The sequence below is a fragment of the Sinohyriopsis cumingii genome, chromosome 6 (genome assembly GCF_028554795.1).
Source record: "Sinohyriopsis cumingii isolate HCF-2022 chromosome 6, ASM2855479v2, whole genome shotgun sequence".
Taxonomy (NCBI): domain Eukaryota; kingdom Metazoa; phylum Mollusca; class Bivalvia; order Unionida; family Unionidae; genus Sinohyriopsis; species Sinohyriopsis cumingii.
Genome location: NC_142966.1, coordinates 117,104,287 through 117,125,492, shown reverse-complemented (window position 1 = coordinate 117,125,492; position 21,206 = coordinate 117,104,287). Strand labels below are relative to the sequence as shown.

The 21,206-nt window shown below is 35.3% G+C and overlaps 1 protein-coding gene across 1 annotated transcript in view; it reads left to right on the top strand.

Annotated features, from left to right (window-relative positions):
- LOC149797807 (FRAS1-related extracellular matrix protein 2-like) overlaps positions 1 to 21,206 on the top strand; it is a 266,726-nt gene that overhangs the window by 173,438 nt on the left and 72,082 nt on the right. Inside the window, exons 5-7 of the mRNA XM_089962791.1 lie at positions 2,399 to 2,548; positions 6,744 to 6,869; positions 9,323 to 9,571. Coding sequence (XP_089818917.1) covers positions 2,399 to 2,548; positions 6,744 to 6,869; positions 9,323 to 9,571 — 525 coding nt within the window. The remainder of the gene's footprint in view (positions 1 to 2,398; positions 2,549 to 6,743; positions 6,870 to 9,322; positions 9,572 to 21,206) is intronic.

Genomic DNA, 21,206 nt, shown 5'->3' with positions numbered 1-21,206 from the left:
TGTCACTATCTCCCCTGAATAGATGATCATTATGACATGGGGCTTTCACTAAAAGACTTTTAATGATGTCTACTTTGTCCTAAATGCCACAACAGCTAATTTGAAAATCTTGTTATTGCTGAAGAATATCATAGATAGTATCAACACTCGACAGTTAAAAGGAAGAAATGGTCTTATCTTGAATTCCTGGAAATTTAGTTTACAGAGTAGAGCATTAGTCCCTTCAAGGACTCATGCTAAGAATTTGTGAATTTATACTTAACAATTTGCTGTGGATTAAATTTTTACTTGTAATTACTAATACTACAAGGCAGTAATAATTTTAATTAAAGAAAGAAAAATTATAGACTATTAGCAACATGACCTAACTAAAACCTTACTTTTAATACCACTGCAGTAATCAATTTGTAATGAAAGGAATTTTATATTCCAAGTCTAGGACTGTTATCAATCATTTGGGTAAACTGATGGTGTATTTTAAGAACTGGAGGTGAATTTTAAGGTCATGCAGTGCACAATAGGTGTAACATTACTAATTGATGACTTAAAGTGCTATATTTAGAGAAATGTTGGATTTAATTTGATACAGGACCTTTAACTAGTGATTCTTATCAGAATACTGATAAGCAGCATCCATAAACATTAAGAAAATGAAGGTGGAATATTTTTCAAAGTTGGTATTATCCAAAAACTTTTACTTCTGTACTGAAGTATTCTGTGTCTATCAAAGTTTTCTTCAAAATCTTTTTGTACAGATCTATGCATATACATCTATGTCTTGAGCAGAACCGGAATTTATTCTTAGTGAGGGTGGGGGGAAGACATGAGTTGACAACATGAGGTTCATGATGCTTAAAAGTATTGTTACAACTCTAATGGTCTTAAAGTAAATAGCAGAAATGAGCGAAAACCAGAACATTTTGTAAAGTTCAACAGTTCTTTAGAATACAGAGTGAAATTTAAAATGGACTTCACAGTACTGTGAATTAAAACTGAAATTTTCCTAAAGGTTCTATCACAATTAATAAAAATGGAATTCAGAGGTGTTTTGAACAAATTCCAAGATCGAATGTGCAGATGTGCCAGTAGCCTTGCATGTGCTAATGTGCCAACAGTCATAATGTATCACAATGATATAATCCAATATGTGCTTGAATGAATTAACAATAATACCCAAATAGTGATTTAGTCTAAAAATATAATAATGAGCACTTTGTTATTCCAATAAATCGTTTAAATTATAAAATAAATAAATCCTCACAGATATTAATCAAAATACAGCAGAAAATGACTCCTCTAAAGGCTGATGTTAAAATAGGAATAAGTAATTTTGAAGTAAACAACACCAACATAAAACACTACAAAACAATAAGAGAACCAGGATGAGAGTTAACTTCCTTCTAAAACTTTCTAAATTGTAAACAAGATCAGGAATTTGCAAGTGAAAAACTAATGTCCTAAACCCAATTACAGGTAAACATGTTTATCCCCATTAATAATGATCTGAATATTTAATCTATCAGTATAGAGAAATATTTGCTATAAAATAAGGACTTGAAACATCGTAAGGCCATATCATGAATACTGAATACATGGTCCATTTGTCAAATGCCTAAGACAAGTCAAGGAGGGTGAGGACTGAAATCTTTACACTATCAAAAGCTGAGAGAAGTTCATTAACTATTCACAGAAGGTCAGTTTCAGTTCTGTGGCAAGGATAATCTACAGACTGTACAACTAAAATGACTATTTGAATTCAAATGAGATAAAAGCTTGGTCAAAACGATTAACTTTTTAAAAGATTTTTTTAAAGAAAGAGTGGTTAGAAACAGGTAGGTAGTCCATTAAATCATTCAGGTCAAGTGACGGTTTCAGAGGCTTAACAATGGCTGTTTTGAAACGTGATGGGAATTCCCCAGATGAGAGAGAAGTATTAATAACATGTGACATTCTTCTTAGCAGCTTCATAGATCTGCTTAGAAAAGCTAGCATGGAGGAAAGACAAATCCTCTCTGCCTTATGGCATCCTCTTTTAGCACTGTGAAGCTAGTCCCTAATACTACTATGCCATGGAGGACACATTTTATCTTCCACTTTCTCTAATAATGCCTGATCCTTTTGGAAAATTCAAAGTCCCAGCCAATTTTTCAGTGACACGTCTTGAAGTATAAGACTGGACATTTGATTCATTAAGTTTAATATAGAGTGACTTAAATTGCAACCAATGACATTGCTGGATTCAAGCCTTTAAGTCCAGCATTTTGCTATGTCCATGAAATCAGGGCATTACAAGACTTAGAAACATTAGTATATGGATTCACAATTATACTTACATTTTTTTATGAAGATGATTGAATTTTTGTTGACTGATCATCAAAATAATGTAAATTTTTTATAGGTCAGACTGAAATGACATGGAACATCAGGATGAAGGATGACACAGTGTATGAAGAATCAGAGACTTTTCAGTTAGAACTAGTAGATCCAGTATTGGCCATTTTAGATGTACCTAGCATAGCGATAGTCACTATTCTGGATGCAGAGGATGGTAAGATCTTTTTATAGCTTATCAGGCTAATATATCAAGTAAGCTTTCTGCATGTGTTATGCAGCCATCATATGTCTGTCAACAACTTCTCAAACAAAATTGAAATAATTTCAGCCAAACTTGCAAACTCTCCCTCTCTCTGTCTCATCCATGCATGAAGGCCTTGCAGATCTGTACAAGTAAGTTTGATCAACAATCTGGTATGGCTGAATACCCTTTAAAGATCTGCTGAAATAGAAAATTTGATCAAATTTAAAGAAAGCAGTCTGTAATGAAGATGTTTCAAGTCTGTACATTTGTGAATAATCTAGCATCACACTATGACCACCATTACTTAAAGCGAAAACTTTAAATTGACATTTCAAAAACTGCTCAACAGAATTGAGTGTGTTTTACGCAAAGCATTATGACATTAAAGCCTTTTGAAAATTTATATGAATAATGCAAGTCCATTATTTAAGATAGCAGCACTTAAGAAAAGCAATAAAACAAAAGTGTCAAAAGACTTCTTCTCAGGAACCAATTAACAGAATTTGACCAAATTTATGATTTACCATCAGATATGGCCACAATTACTAAAAATAGAAAAACCTTTAAACTTCTTCACAGAAACTTATAAACAGAATTGGACCACATTTTGACAGAAATCATCACTGTTCAGACGGTTTTCAATTTTGTACAAATTGTGTCAAGATGATATCAGATATGATTTTTAAAGGAAAATCTTTCAACATTTTCTTTTTTTTAAACCACTCAAGAAAATTTACCAAATTTGACAGAAAGTGCCCTACCATAAAAGACTTTCTGATTTTGATAAGTGATACTGATACCCCATTTATTTTGGCTGGCATTATTAAAAACAGTAAAACCCAGCCAAATTTGTCAGAAACTGTTCAGGCATAAAGGTACTAAAACACAGCCAAATTTGTCAGAAACTGTTCAGGCATAAAGGTACTAAATTCCAGCCAGATTTGTCAGAAACTGTTCAGGCATAAAGGTACTAAACCACAGCCAAATTTGTCAGAAACTTTTCAGGCATTAAGGTACTAAAACACAACCAAATTTGTCAGAAACTGTTCAGGCATAAAGGTACTAAAACACAGCCAAATTTGTCAGAAACTGTTCAGGCATAAAGGTACTAAAACACAGCCAAATTTGTCAGAAACTGTTCAGGCATAAAGGTACTAAAACACAGCCAGATTTGTCAGAAACTGTTCAGGCATAAAGGTACTAAACCACAGCCAAATTTGTCAAAAACTGTTCAGGCATAAAGGTACTAAAATCCAGCCAGATTTGTCAGAAACTGTTCAGGCATAAAGGTACTAAAACACAGCCAAATTTGTCAGAAACTGTTCAGGCATAAAGGTACTAAAACACAGCCAAATTTGTCAGAAACTGTTCAGGCATAAAGGTACTAAAACACAGCCAGATTTGTCAGAAACTGTTCAGGCATAAAGGTACTAAACCACAGCCAAATTTGTCAAAAACTGTTCAGGCATAAAGGTACTAAAATCCAGCCAGATTTGTCAGAAACTGATCAGGCATAAAGGTACAGATGATGCTGATCTACTACCACCATTTCTAACAACATTCAAACAACTTTATCTCACGACATAATAATAATAATGAGGACTTTGTATAGCGCCTAATCTTTAGAAGCTCAAAAGCGCTTTACAACATTAGACAACACCTATAAGATAAAAAACTTATAATGATATGATTACAAAAACAAACACCATGAAATTAGAAAACATTAAAAAGAAACATGCTGAGAATATTTAAGGTAGGAAACAATATTAGGTCTTCAAGTTTGTTCTTGCAGTCAAAATAAGTGAGTTTTGAGAGCCCTCTTGAATGTGATCACTGTGTCTTTGTGTCTAAGTTCATTGGGCAATTCATTCCACATTGCTGGGCCCTGGTATGCAAAAGAACACTGTCCATATGACTTTGTTTTCATAGTGGGAATAATGAGTATACGATTGTCAGAAGACGAGTGTAAGTATCTTGCTGGTGTGTACACATGGGTGAGGTCAGATAGGTATGTTGGACTAGAGTCCAACAGTGAAACGTAGCACAGAGAACAAATTTTGTGTTTGATTCTGGATCGAATGGATAGCCAGAGTAGGGTACAGAGCAGCAGGGAGGTGTGCTCTAATTGTGGTACTCTAAGTATGATCCAAGCAGCTGTGTTTTGAATTTTTTGAAGTTTCTGGAGTAGATATTGAGATGAACCAGACAGAATTGAGTTACAATAGTCCAGTCTTGAAGGTACTAATGAACAGACAAGTGTTTTAGTGGCATCAACTGAAAGATATTTGTGAATTGAGCTGATGTGTCTCAGCTCAAGATATGCAGCCTTGCATATGTTCATGACATGTTGGTGCAATGTGAGAGTACTGTCCAGAGTAACACCTAGGTTTCGTACTGATTGTGTGAATTTAATATTGGCGTTGCTGATATTTATTGTTTGAGGTAAAGGATGTCAATGAGAAAGTCTTTGTGTTGTAATCAGAATGTGATCAGAATGGCCTCAGTTTTATCATCATTCAGCTGCAGCTTGTTACATGTCATCTATGATTTCACATCAGAAATGCACCTCTCTACACCTTGGATGGTACATGTACCATCACCTTCAGTTGGGTGGCTAGATTTGTATATTTGGGTGTCATCAGCATACAATTGGTGAGACACTGGATGATGATCAATGACACTTGAGAGCAGCTGAGTGTACAGAATGAAGAGAACAGGTCCAAGAACAGACCCCTGTGGAACGCCACAACATAGATCAACTGGGCTGGAGTGTATTCCATTTGCAGATAAAATTTGTGTCCTGTTGACCAAGTAGGACTTGAACCACAGTAAGGCTTTATCATGAATGCCAAATACATGCTGGAGACGGTGAAGTAATATATCATGGTCTATTGTGTCAGATGCTGCAGACAAATCAAGGAGGGTGAGGACTGTAATCTTTCTGCTATCCAACGCAGAGAGAGAATGTCATTAACTACTTTTAGAAGAGTAGTTTCAGTACTTTGACAAGGGCGATATGCAGATTGTACATTGCTAAAAAGACCATTTGAATTCATATACAAGCTGGGATAGAACAACCTTTTCTAAGATCTTTTATATGAATGGGAGATTAGAAACTGGGCTGTAGTTCTTAAAATCGTTATGGTCTAGTGTTGGTTTCTTCAGCAGAGGCTTTACAATGGCAGTTTTGAAAAATGATGGGAATTCCCCTGATGAGAGAGAGAGGTATTAATAACATCAGTTAGTGAATGCAATACTGGATCTAAGCACTCAAGCAGCAGTGATATTGGAATTGGATCAAGTTCACATGACTTTGGTGCACTCTTCATCAGGGTTGTACAGACGAAATCCATAGAGACAGGTTCAAATGCTGCTAATGGTTGCCGCTAAATTCTGTATCCCAACTGTATGGTGATGACAAGTCAATTGAAATTGTGATGTCAAGCTTATCTCTAATGGTTTGTACTTTGTCACGGAAGAAATTTGCAAACATGTCAGGAAGGTCGAATGGATGTGACCAACTTTGAAAGAAAGCATCCAGGCATAAAGGCATTTCTGTATTATGTGATGATGCTGATGTGGCATCCAACAAAACATACAAAAAGATCTCATAGAAATCTTGCAAATTAAATTCAAAATATTCATGTCGGATCCAACTACATACATAGACCAAGATTTGCCAGTGCAAATTACACTAGCAGCTCTGGGTCTATGCAGTTTGTTAGGCAGAATCAGTAGAATAAATAAATAGACCCTGATCTGCCAGTGTGTTATGCATGGTCAGTTCAGAGTCAGTGTTGCTTACAATTGGACCTGACATATATGGTTTTAATTTGAAATAAATTAATGAATATGGTATAGAACATCCAAGATATGAAGACTGTATTAACATGGCAAATTGTTGTTTATCTTGCTTTGTTTAACTTTTTACTTATTTAAGCCATTTATATAATATAAACTCAATCACTGTATTTCCTCACAGTGACAAGGCAGGACTTAAAATAACTTTCCTAATAAATGCAGCTAAAAATTGTTCTCTGGGTTAATTTTGTTGGGATGTATATATCATACAGATGCTTCTGTGGAAGAAAAAAGCATGTAAAGGAAAAAAATACACATTTAAGTTAAATCTTCATGGATTACAAAATGTTTCCTTTATCTTTAGAATCCACAGCCTACATTCTTGAGTCCCAGTATAAAATTGATGAGCATGTGGGAACGCTATCTATACCAGTTCACAGATCTGGTGATCTGACAAATGAACTATTGGTGATCTGTTTCACACAGGAAGGTAAGTGACATAAGCAACATAGTAGTATATATTTCACTATTAGGATCATACACAGACTGGTTACTTTTCTTTAGGAATTTGAGTATAAACTTGAACAGGGAAGCAGATAGAAACTGCATTACAAACCAGTTGACAGATTTGGTGATCTGTCAGATACACTTATTGTTACTTAATCCATGCAACAAAATAATATTGATGGAGCTGCCACACAAAAGTACAGCTCACATGATTTTTATCTCTGCTGCTCATAAATGAAAATGTTACTGATGTGACATCCAATATGGCTGCCAAGAAGCTATCATGAAAATCGTGTTATTGCTTCTCCTCCTGAATGGAAAGTCATATTGACATGTGGTTTTCACCAGTAGATTTTGTATCATGTCTAGCTGATCTTAAATGAAGATGGTTCCTCTCAAGCATCCAATATGGCAACCACCATGGCCAGCTCAGAAATCTTGTTATTGTTACTCATCCTGAGTCAATGGTCATGCCAACATGGGGTTTGTGTGAAAAGACTTTTGGTCCTAAATGGAAATGGTGCTAATCTGATATTCAGTGTGGCTGCCAGGGCAACCATCTTGAAAAGCTTGTTTTTATTACTCATCCTCAATGAAATGTATTGACATAGGGTTTTCAGTAAATTCTTTTTCTTGGGTCTAGTTGGTCTTAAGTTAAAATGTTGCTGCCTGGTCAGATGTCATAATCACTTTTGCTCAGAGAAAACAGATTGTTACCAGACAGTAATTATAGCTCTAAATCACAGACATGGACCAAACTCTGTGGAAAGATTGTACTTGGGGTGAAAAAAAAGCTTTTTGATTTTGGGATCAAAAGGTCCTTGGTCAGAACTAAAGTCTTAGAGAAGGCAAATGGTTTTCGCAAAATGACATTAGTTTGTCTTTGGCCCAAACTAAATTTTGTAGATGGCTTGCACTTGGCATAGGTGAAAAATCCCTACAGATTTTGGGGTCAAAATATCAAAGGTCAAGGTCACTGAGTAAAAGAAGACATGATTTGTGCAAAAAAATCATTATTTCTACATCACTGACCTGGATAGACTTTGTTGAGAGCTTTTACTTTGGGTAAGGAAGAATAATATTGATTTTGGGGTCAAAAGATCAAAAGTCAAGATAAGAGTGACTGAAAGAAGAAATTGGTATCTGCACGCAGATTTCAGTTATCAACCATGTACATTCACTGAAGTTTCTTTTATGACTCACACAATTGATAAGAAAGAAGTCTATTGATATTGGGGTCAAAAGTTCATAGGTCAAGGTAATAATGAAACCTCTTGATTCTGGGGTGTAAAGGTCAGAGGTGAAAATAATAGTTCCAGCACATTGAATTTAGTTCAAGACTGCATATCTTGACTAAAGGTTGAGGTCACAAGTTAATCACACTATACTATTACCTACATAAAGGACTATTTAACATGGATAGGGTGTGTAATGCATTATTCATGGTACTCCATTTTCATATTCAGATTATTTATTGGGCACTTGATTGGATTTCTACATTAAAATGTTGTTTTTTCTTCATTTAAAACAACTTGACACTTTGATGTTACTCTTATGAAGACAAAACAATTAATCTACTATAAAGATCAGAGTGGTCTAAAGCGCTCTCCGTTACGGATCACTGCCATCTCACCTCTGTCTGAGTGGGTTCGAGTCTAGGATTCGGCCAATGTGGGTATGTGAGAGAGAAAGCTTCCAGTAGCTTCTCGTGGGTCGGAGGTTCTTCCCAGGGTTTTCCCGGGTTCTTCCTCCACCATTAATACTGGCCGACATGCATAGCCTATCATGTGCTGAAAAATGGCATTAAACCCCACAACAGCAACAACAACATATAGATCAGAAGTTGTAAAGTGTTGGTCCTTGACATCTTGGATTCATTTTTATTCTAACAGTCAAAGTTGCTTAGTAATCTTTCGCTTATAGTGTTAATCCATTGAGTGATCTTACCCACAGATCAATCACACCATGATATTAGCTCCTGTTTAATGGCCAGATACAATTAAATTTACCATTTTTACAGGTGTTGAACTTTAACAAGGAAACTGAAGTTGTGAATTTATATTTAAAAAATATTCCATATGATAAATTGTGGTGTATTTGTAAGTCAGTTTTGGTTAGCATTTTAAATTTAATACATGTCTGTTGTCTAAATTTGCAATGAATTACCCTGATTTGCATTAGAGTATTTTCCATTGTGTTTGAGGAATTTTATGCACATATTGGCAAGATTTGAAGAAAGGCTTAGGGTGTAAAAGGTATTCTCTCCTGACAAATTGAACTGAATTGATCTCCTAACTTGTACCTGATTGGTCAGATATATTGGCCCAATGGATTTGATAGGTAGGCTTAGCATGACACCTTTGCAGGTTAAAAGAGCTTGTGTCAAAACCCTGTTTTTGGATATATATTGTCAGTCTATTTTGATTTTGTTTACAGCTTCAGCGACAGGCACAATTCCAAATAAAGTTTTGTCCTACTCTGACTACATTACACGTGCTGAAGACCATAATAGTGTGATACGATTTGACCGTAATGAGGACAAGAAGTTTTGTAATGTCATGGTCATTGATGACTCCATTTATGAGGAGGAGGAGGTGTTCTACGTGATTCTCAGTCAACCGATGGGGGGGAGACTTGGGACTCAGAACGCAACCACAGTCCACATCAAACCTGACCCTAACGATGGTGAGTGAAAAGTTTTTATCTCAAGAGTATTAATGGACAGGGAGTTATGGCAGCATCCACAGCAGAGGTTTCAATAACAAAACACTTTGTGAAGTTTATGGTAAGGTTTGCCAGCAAGAATGATAGAATCCATCACAATTATACAGTGGTGTCAGACAGGGAAATCCCCTCTGAGGATCAGAATCTGTGAGCAAGAAAGATGTTTGCCTTATTTCTGGCAAGAAATTGTGATTCCAAAGGTGGAATTTCCTAATCCCAGCCCTACACATATGATGAATTATTTATGTCATTCCTAATCAGAAAAGAATAGTGGAAAAAAATGGTAGATTTGCTGGTATACCGTCTTGTTTTTTTTTATACCTCCACTGGTAATAGACCAGAAGAGCTTTTATTTATCATCCATCTGTTCATTAGTACATGTTTGTTATCACTACTCTTCCTAAATTACTTGGAAGATTGCCTTGAAACTTTACACACACATTTGATTTGCTCCTAGATGGAAATGGCATTGCTTGGACATCCAGTATGGCCACTACAGTGGCCATCATGAAACTCTTGTTATCACTACTCCTCCTGAATGGATGGTCATATGAGCATTGGATTAAACTGAAGGACTTCTCGTAATGTCTAGTTGGTGCTAATGGTAAATGATGTTGATCTGACATCCAGTATGGCTACAGTGGTTGCCATCTTGAAAATCTTTTTTTGTGCTACTTGTTCTGAATGAATGATCATATCAACATGCTGATTTCACTAAAGGCTTATTAGTGTCCATTTTTGTTTCTAAATGAAAATGGTGCCAATCTGATATCCAGACTGACCACCATGGCAGCCATCCTGAATATTATCACTATTTCTCCTGAATGGATGGTCATATGAACATGAGATTTTCCTAAAAGACTTCCTGTGATGTCTAACTGATAATAAGTAAGAATTAAGTCAATCTGATATTCAATATGGCTTCTATGGCAACCATTTTACAAATCTTGTTATCACAGCTCAGTTTGTATTATACCTTGCTGGTCCTAAGAGAAAATTTTATAAGAAATATATCTAATATTGCTGCAATGACAACAGTCTTAAAAATCTTATCACTAACATTGGCACCTGCACATTGGGGCTGGGGGGGGGGGACAAGTGCCCCTCTCAATAAAACATAATTGCTGAAAAACCATTCCCCCCACCAAAAAAATAATTCTGTGGGGTTGAGGATAAGTTATCTTTCCACATATTCTTTATGATAGTTACTGGAAATTCAAATTTGATCTGTTTTCTGAATACACTTAAAACAATTGGTAGATCCAGCATCTTCCAATACCATCAACTCTCACAACCAGAGATTAAATATCAAGTTTCTGTCTGAAAAATTCATTGGATATTCTGTCTGAAAAATCCATTGGACATTCTGCCTGAAAAATCCATTGGACATTCTGTCTGAAAAATCCATTGTACATTCTGTCTGAAAATTCCATTGGACATTCTGTCTGAAAATTCCATTGGACATTCTATCTGAAAATTCCATAGGACATACTGTCTGAAAATTCCATTGGACATTCTGTCTGAAAAATCCATTGGACATTCTGTCTGAAAATTCCATTCTGTCTGAAAAATCCATTGGACATTCTGTCTGAAAAATCCATTGGACATTCTGTCTGAAAATTCCATTGGACATTCTGTCTGAAATATCCGTTGGACATACTGTCTGAAAATTCTATTGGACATTCTGTCTGAAAAATCCATTGGACATTCTGTCTGAAAATTCCATTCTGTCTGAAAAATCCATTGGACATTCTGTCTGAAAAATCCATTGGACATTCTGTCTGAAAATTCCATTGGACATTCTGTCTGAAATATCCGTTGGACATTCTGTCTGAAAAATCCATTGGACATTCTGTCTGAAAAATCCATTGGACAGTGTAATATGTTCTTAATAAAGATACAGACTTTGCTGCTATCAATAGATAAGTGGGTGGGGTTGTTGTTGTTTGAAAGTAATGCAAGTGTCATTTGTCTTCACCTTATGGACTGGATGGTATTGTTCAGATTTCTCCAAAGATCTTGTTGAGTTTATCTCAGCATAGAAAATGATCTGCTGTGATTGTCAGTTATTCTGGGCGGTGTTTATTTTTAAATGGATGTAATGCATTCCAGAATGACTGATGTTAATATGATGTTTGCAGTGAGTGCCAAAAATTAAATGCTTCTCTTTGCAGCTGCTTTTTAAAAAGTCAAACCCCATCCAGGAGTTCTGAAATCTAATTTTGCAGGACTTTGCTCACTTTGTAGATGTCCCATTTTTTCTAGATATCTTAATATTCCATGTAGGTTTTAAATTAAAAATAGTGCAAGTCATACACCCAACATTGCTGGCATGATGACTGCCTTAAAACTGCCATAAAACTCTTGTTATAGCTACCATGGGCACCGGCACATATGGGCAGGTTGGGGGTGGTGGTCCAAAAAGGGAAATCATCCAATTGAGAATAAGTTACCATTTCATATAATTTTATAGACAATGACTGAAAATTCAAATTTGAATTGTTTTCTGAAGCATTTAATACACTTACAAGCAAAAAAATAGTTGGTAGATATGGCATTTTCCAGTACCGTCAACACTCTCATAATCACATCCAGACATTAAATACCAAGTTTCTGTTTGTAAAATCCATTGGACAATGGAATATTTTCTTAATTAGAATCTGTCTTTGCTGCTAGCAATAGTTAAGGGGGGGGTTTGAAAGTAATGCAAGTGACAGGAATTCTGAAATTTAGTTTTGCTTTTCTCACATTGCTGATTGGCAGGCACATTTCAATAGTTAGCCTACAAAAAAGAATCTTGTACACTTTTCCAATTTCGAGATCATGTTTTGTGTTTTATTTACCAAAGTGAAATGGAAGATCAAAAAAATACTGCAGCTTATCATGAAATAGCCAGTAATCTATAACAAAGACATTCTCATTCAAGGCAGTGAATGTTTTTCTTCAACACACATCTCCTTGATTAACATAACTTAAAATGAATTGTTCAACTTGTCCTATGCAAATTAGCCTAATTGGTATTCCCAAGCACTCTTCAAAGGATTTAATATGGCTTCACCTTAACTGTTCTTAACCAATTAAGTAATCTGTGAAATTAGGGTTGCTTATGTGTGACCATCTTACCTTTTAGTCTCCTCAATGATGATCTCTGGTATAAACTGACCAGAAGATAGTTATACTTGGATTTTCAGCAGTGCAGTTTAATCTTGTTTATTCATAGCATGTGCTAGGGACATATGCAGTGGTGGTAGAGAGCTCTTTTTCTCTCTCTCTCTGTGATTTTTTCCTTTTCTTCAAGGATTCTGAAAGTCATGTTTTTTGAATTGTGACCATGTAATTGGGTTTGAGAGTATAAAATTGTGTTTTTTGTCTGACAAGTCATGTTATGTTAGGTATGAGATGCTATTTATGACATGGGATTTTCACCAAAAGACTTTTAATGATGTCCACTTTGTCCTAAATGATGACATCCAATATGTGTACCACAGCAGCTAATTTTAAAATCTTGTTCTTGCTGAAGAATATCAGAGATGGTTTTAAAATGGACGGTTAAAAGTAAGTAATTATCTGGTGTTTAATGCCTGGAAATTCATTTTCCCAGTCAGCATCAGTCCCTTCAAGGGACTCTTGTCTAAAATTATTACAGATTTAACTCAGCTGGTCATAAGTGTTGCTGATGATATGGTTCTCCATTGTCCATCATCTGTCTCGTCCATCCGTCAACAATTATTCTGGAATATAGGTTGGTATCAACATAATCATGGACAAGTTGAATAATGAATGGAATCCATGCATACTGATGAAGCGATTGACTTGGTGGAGGCAGTTGTTCTTTCCAGATGTGGAATATATGCTTATATCATCAAGATTTTATACATGTTTAATAACGAGTGAGATGTGTGCACATTAATGAAGTGATAATGATTCTGATTTTCTGGGCTTGTTACACAATTGAAGCTGTATTCCTGAACTGATTTTTAAAAAACATGGAATACATACTTCTATTGTTCAGTATGTCGAATACATTAAATAATAAGTGAGATCCATGCATGCTAATGAGGTGATTACCTTGTTACCATTCTGAATGGCACATTTTCTGTCCTGACTTTGATAGATTTGGAAAATATGCTTATATCATGTAGATCTTGTACAAATTCAGTAAGACAAACACATATTAATGAGGTAATATTGAATCTGACTGGCTAAGCTTGTTACCAATCTGGAGAGCCCTGTATCTTTTACAGTTTTGATAAAACTTGAACTAGTATCATAAATATCTTCAATATTTTTTATAACAAGCAAGATCTCCACATACCTACTTATTTGTTATTTTGCATCAGTTTAGCCAAGCATGTTTTATCATTCTGGAGGCCATAATTCTGATCCAGTTTTGATCAAACTTTGGAATGTGGGCTTATATCATCTGGATTACTGATGAGTTATATAATAAGGAACATCCACAAATATTAATAGTGTGATTTTGCAACAGATTGACCTAAGCTTGTTACCACTATGTAAGCCATATTTTTTATTTGGTTTTGACCAGACTTTGAATACAGGTTTGTATGATGAACATCTTACCTGGAATCACTGTGTATTAATTAGATAATCATGCACATGATTGCCGAGTTGTTGTCTTTCTAGAGACTGTTATGATCCTGTTTTGATCAAACTTGGTCTGTGGGATAAATCATCAGAATCTCATAACATCTATTTGTATCAATGAGGTGATTGTACATCAGATTGAATGAGCACGTCAACACTTTAGTGACTCCTGGTCATGTTTGTATCAGTCTTGGTAAATAAGCTTGTATCATCAAGAAATACAATGTTTTTTATTATGGGCAAGATCTATTCATATTAATGGAGTGATCATGCATATAATTAAATGAGCTTCTTAACATTTCTGACCCAGTTTTAATTTTCCTTGGTAAATAGGTTAATTTTGTCAAGCTGTTGGATGATTGTGTGTGTGTATGTGTGTAATTTGGACTTTTTTAACGTAGCTTTAACAATTTTTCAGCCATATCGCTACGATGTCTGCAGTGTGGCAGTTTATAGTGATGTCTAGCACTGGGGCATCATGCCGCAGACATGTAGCACGATGTCCCACCCAGTTACATTATCCTGACACCAGGCCGACCAGTCCTGACACTAACCTCTTAATGCTGAGCGACAAGCGAGGCTGCTGTTAGTACCATTTTTGTAAGTCTCTGGTATGACTCAGCCGGGGATCGAACCCACGACCTCCCGCATCCGAGGCGTTGGATGATTGTTATTATGAGCAACAAACTATGCATATATGTGAAGTCAGCTTGCATTTGATTGGCCAAGTATTTTTACCCCTCAATAGATTGTAGTCTTGATAAGCTTTTGATCAAACTTAGTAAAAGGGCCAAGACTTTGCATGGGTATGATTTTGATGATATTCACACATGTTAATGATGTGATGATAATTGACTGAGCTTCTCAAGCAGTTGTATTTCTGATCAGATTTTGGCAAGACAAGTTAAAATGCCTTTAAATATCAAAATTTAGGATGAATTTGATTATGAGAAGGATCTATACATTAATTAGGTAATCTTTTATCTGATTGTTTAAGCTTATTATCACTATATCACTATCACTATTAACACTATATCACTATGAAATTCCAAATAGATTTTGCTCTACCTTAGCTTTTATAATCATTGTTGTAGAAAATTTATTTATGTAATATGTGAAATCTGCACACATTAATAAGACACATTACATCTGACTGGCTGAAGTTGCTACCTCTGTAGATTTAGAGAATATTTCATAAAACTAGGTAAATATATTTATATCATAGTAAAATAGATAAAACCATGATCATATAAAGTTTGGGAGATAGTTTTCATACGTTGTATTCTTATATTACTTCATAAGCCTGCTTAGTGAGATGGTCAATGGTCAAGTTATCAAAGCCATGTGAGTGATATCAGCCTCACTTGGGCCTCTTGTTTAACACATGTTAAAGTATTTTGGCATACCAGTCCATCTCTGTTCAAATTCAATTATAGAAAGTTGTTAAAGAGGATGATTCACTCCTATTCGGAAAACATGTGTCTGCATAATTGAAGGAGCAAGATTCAAGCAGTATCACTAGTCTTGACAGGGAGATGTGGTTGCTACTGGGATGAATATCTCATTATGTAGGCTATGTTGTTATCAGATTCTCCATCAGAAAGCAGCTGAGTGAGCACTTAAATTGCAGTATCTACCAAGCTAGAAAGCTGAAGGACTATTGGCAGGAGAGGATGAGTTTTGAAGGAATGCTGATTGTTTTTTTGTATCATCTGTTGTGACAGAAACTTAATGAAAGAGAGAAAGCTAATTGTGGGCTCAAGTGGAGAATCTAAGATTGGTTTTGAAGCTCTGCTGTAGGCATCGGAATTTATTTATGACCGTGCAAATGTTTATCGTATGGGTGTTTCTTTATGAATCTAAGAGATTGTCTTAAATTGTTAATTATGATCAATATCTGTTTGCGTAAAAATTTTTATATAGTTGAGATGATATGCTACTTTTGTTAAGAATGAAAATTATGTTTTGCAAAGTTGGTTTTCGGCACACACCACCAGCTTCACAAAATTGATACCATTATTGAGCAATTAATGGTATTACCTGTTTCTCCATCCTTGTGTCTTTCTGTACATCCACTCATTCATCCATTACCATCTTTGTATCTGCACAATAGCTGAAATTTGCACCATCTGCCTTGTTTATAATTTTACAGAACATGAAGAAATAGGGGGACAAAAATATCCCTAATATCCATGTGCATTCTGGTACACATTCTGATTTGTATTTTCTTTATTGTTGATAATGTGAAATAATGATCAGTCACTGATTAAGTGTATGTAGCATACAAATTATGACTAGTACAGCAGGAGAACTTACTTTCCTAATGTTTCAGACAAAATTTGAAAAAGAAAGAAAAAAAACAGTTGGTCAGTCTGAATAGTATGCAAATTAGTCTCTTACTCTAGCCAACCAATAATGACTGCTGATTAGTCTGGTCTTAAGCTTCACCAATCAATCACTGCATCAGGTAGTTGCCAATGTCTAACAGCCAAATCAGATAAGGAGCTCTTTTTCTTAGTAATGGCTAAATTCAGACTAAGTAGAGAGATAACCTGCACCCATTTATGGTAGGGTGTATGTCTGTAGCAACATGTAACTATCACTAATGTCACTAGTGTATGCAAATTAGTAATCAAAATCCAAATCTGAATGTCAATCTATTAAATTTCATAAATATGACCTTTTGACCTTGAACCACACTATTCCTTGCAAAGTCAAACAGTGTGTGCATTAAATAATGAAAACTGTTACAACAGAACAATAGGTCACTATGTAGATACGCATTGGGTGGGAAACCCTCTTACTGTCAATCTCCATGTCAAAGATTTGATTGGCAGCCAGCCTGGAATTAAAACTGACATTTCGGGGGAGATGTAAATCTCAAAAGTATGCAGTTGCTCCACATGTTTGCAGGTAATGGCATTTCCAGATAGGAAATGCAGACTTTGTTGAAGAACTTAGTTGGAAATTAAAAATTTAGGAGAAAAAAAATAGTTTGAAGCATTTTCATACATTCCTTTAATTTTCTCATGGTAATTTGCGTATTCCAGAGTGTGGCTTATGTGAAGTGCATACAGTGCAGACAATGTTATTTGCATGGAAAACAATTTATAAAGACAATTACTGCATTCCCTGAAGATGAATACATGTTGTTGTTTATGATCTGCTCATCTGGTTCTTACATAATGTTGTTTACTTGGATCCTCAAAATTTGGGTAATAAGAAGGCTCATTTCGGTACATTCCAATTGCTTTACCATTGCTGTTTCTATATTTGCAAGTGCTGTGTATGTTTAATGCCAAGAAAGCTATTTACATGGACATTATTCATTCTATAATATTTTTCTGTACCTAGTAATGGTTGGCCTCTGCAGATTCAGTTTGACCTCTTTAAACTCCATGTATTGACTATGTTGAATATGTGATGTATCCTGGATGGTCCAGGAGTCTCCCTGATTTGAGGGTAAAACTGCTGGTCTCCCATCTGGGAGATAAAATCTGGATCTAGATATAATCTTATTTTTATTGTAGCATGTGTGGTTTTCCATGGCAGATCTGTCAGGAGTCATTGGGATGAAACAGTTGATTGACTGTCTCCTCAAGGCAAAACTAATATATTTATAACTAAGAAGTTTACTGGATCTGGTTTTAGTTGTGTATCAATCTATCTGATCAATTGTTACCATTGCAGTCTTAAAGCTAGTTCTTTAGAATGTCCCACTTGAGGAGACTGCTAAATGCTTGCTCATGATTTTTTTAGAATGAAATAAAAAAAATATTTCTTAAAATATTTTTGCCATTTTTGTCAGTTGTTTTTTTAATGTGTTGATCTGTATCCCATGCTGAAACTTAGCATTCCCTGGAAAAGGATTGACAAAAAATTTATATGTGAGTGGGGTTGAAATACTTTGAAAAGTACTGTTGCCCTTTATCTTCTCTGTAGAACATATCTTGCTTACCTCATTGTTTTCCAGTTAAAATATTACATTTTTCATTGAAAGACAGAAATTTGACAATTTTAAGCTAAAGGAAGCAGTTCCTGTCAAAAGTAACTCCCTTATAAAATTTCCTAAATCCATGACAGATTATGGGATTATTGTGATGGGATGGACTGTTGTCTGTCATCTATCTGTTAGCACAATTATATTATCACTACTCTTCTAACCACTTGGAGAATTACCATGAAACTTGATAGTATCCAAATTTGCCTTTCTTTAGATGAAATTTGAATAAAACCTAAGTGGCTGAACATTTTTATTTTGAAATTATATCTTAAACATTTGGTACATATATTTCTTAATGAAACTTGATGCTTGTTCTGATTGGATTGTTTGACATTTGATTGCTGTGGTAATCAGACTGAGTGACATACCTGAGTGCATTGTTTGACATTTGATCACTGTTGTAATCAGACTGAGTGACATACCTGAGTGCATTGTTTGACATTTGATCACTGTGGTAATCAGACTGAGTGACATACTTGAGTGCATTGTTTGACATTTGATCACTGTGGTAATCAGATTGAGTGACATACCTGAGTGCATTGTTTGACATTTGATCACTGTTGTAATCAGACTGAGTGACATACCTGAGTGCATTGTTTGACATTTGATCACTGTGGTAATCAGACTGAGTGACATACTTGAGTGCATTGTTTGACATTTGATCACTGTTGTAATCAGACTGAGTGACATACCTGAGTGCATTGTTTGACATTTGATCACTGGTAATCAGACTGAGTTACATACTTGAGTGCATTGTTCGACATTTGATCACTGTTGTAATCAGATTGAGTGACATACCTGAGTGCATTGTTTGACATTTGATTACTGTTGTAATCAGACTGAATGACATACCTGAGTACATTGTTTGACATTTGATCGCTGTTGTAATCAGACTGAGTGACATACCTGAGTACATTGTTTGACATTTGATCACTGGTTATCAGACTGAGCCACATACCTGAGTGCATTGTTGGACATTTGATCACTGGTTATCAGACTGAGCCACATACCTGAGTACATTGTTTGACATTTGATCACTGTGGTAATCAGACTGAGCTACATACCTGAGTGTATTCTTTGACATTTGATCACTGTTGTAATTAGACTGAGCGACATACCTGAGTGCATAGCTTGACATTTGATCACTGTGGTAATCAGACTGAGCCACATACATGAGTGCATTGTTTGACATTTGATCACTATGGTATCAGACTGAGCCACATACCTGAGTGCATTGTTTGACATTTGATCACTGTTGTAATCAGACTGAGCTACATACTTGAGTGTATTCTTTGACATTTGGTCACTGTTGTAATCAGACTGAGCGAAATACCTGAGTACATTGTTTGACATTTGATCACTGTGGTAATCAAACTGAGCCACACACCTGAGTACATTGTTTGATAATTGATCACTGTATTAATCAGACTAAGCAACATACCTGAGTGCATTGTTTGACAAGTGATCGCTGTGGTAATCAGACTGAGTGGCATACCTGAGTGCATTGTTTGACATTTGATCACTGTATTAATCAGACTGAGCCACATACCTGAGTGCATTGTTTGACATTTGATCACTGTATTAATCAGATTAAGCAACATACCTGAGTGCATAGCTTGACATTTGATCACTGTGGTAATTAGACTGAGTGGCATACCTGAGTGCATTGTTTGACGTTTGATCACTGTGGTAATCAGACTGAGCCACATACCTGAGTGCAATGTTTGACATTTGATCACTGTATTAATCAGACTAAGTGACATACCTGAGTGCATAGCTTGACATTTGATCACTGTGGTAATCAGACTGAGCTACATTCTTGAGTGTATTCTTTGACATTTGATCACTGTGGTAATCAAACTGAGCCACATACCTGAGTGCATTGTTTGATATTTGATCACTGTATTAATCAGACTAAGCCACATACCTGAGTGTATTGATTAACATTTGATCACTGTGGTAAGCAAACTGAGCCACATACCTGAGTGCATTGTTTGATATTTGATCACTGTATTAATCAGACTAAGCCACATACCTGAGTGCATTGCTTGACATTTGATCACTATGTTAATCAGACTGAGCTACATACCTGAGTGCATTGCTTGACATTTAATCACTGAGGAAAGGAAGATCCTGTTAGGTTCAATTCAAAGTTCAAAGATTAAGGTTCTCAGTCATGTACCATCATCAAACATTTGTGGACGACTTGCACAATGGCTAATAAAGGAGCCTGCTGATATTTGAATTACTGAGTGGTAAAATTATATTGTATTGAGACATTTGAATTGCTGAGTGGTAAAATTATATTGTATTGAGACATTTGAATTACTGAGTGAATTGCTGAATGGTAAAATTATATTGTATTGAGACATTTGAATTGCTGAGTGGTAAAATTATATTGTATTGAGACATTTGAATTGCTGAGTGGTAAAATTATATTGTATTGATATTTGAATTGCTGAATGGTAAAATTATATTGTATTGAGACATTTGAATTGCTGAATGGTAAAATTATATTGTATTGAGACATTTGAATTGCTGAGTGGTAAAATTATATTGTATTGAGACATTTGAATTGCTGAGTGAATTGCTGAGTGGTAAAATTATATTAAGAGATTTGAATTGCTGAGTGGTAAAATTATATTGCATTGATATTTGAGATGTAACGTGGTTGTAATGACACATTTGCCATGCAGAATTGTAAGTTATATTGTAACAAGATATTTGACATGCAAAGTGATGAAGTTATATTGTAATGGGACATGTGATATGCAAAGTGGTTGTAACAGAACATTTGCTGTGCAAAGTGATAAAGTTGTATTGTAATGGAGCATGTGATATGCAAAGTGGTTGTAACAGAACATTTGCTGTGCAAAGTGATAAAGTTATATTGTAATGGAACATGTGATATGCAAAGTGGTTGTAACAGAACATTTGCTGTGCAAAGTGATAAAGTTATATTGTAATGGGACATGTGATATGCAAAGT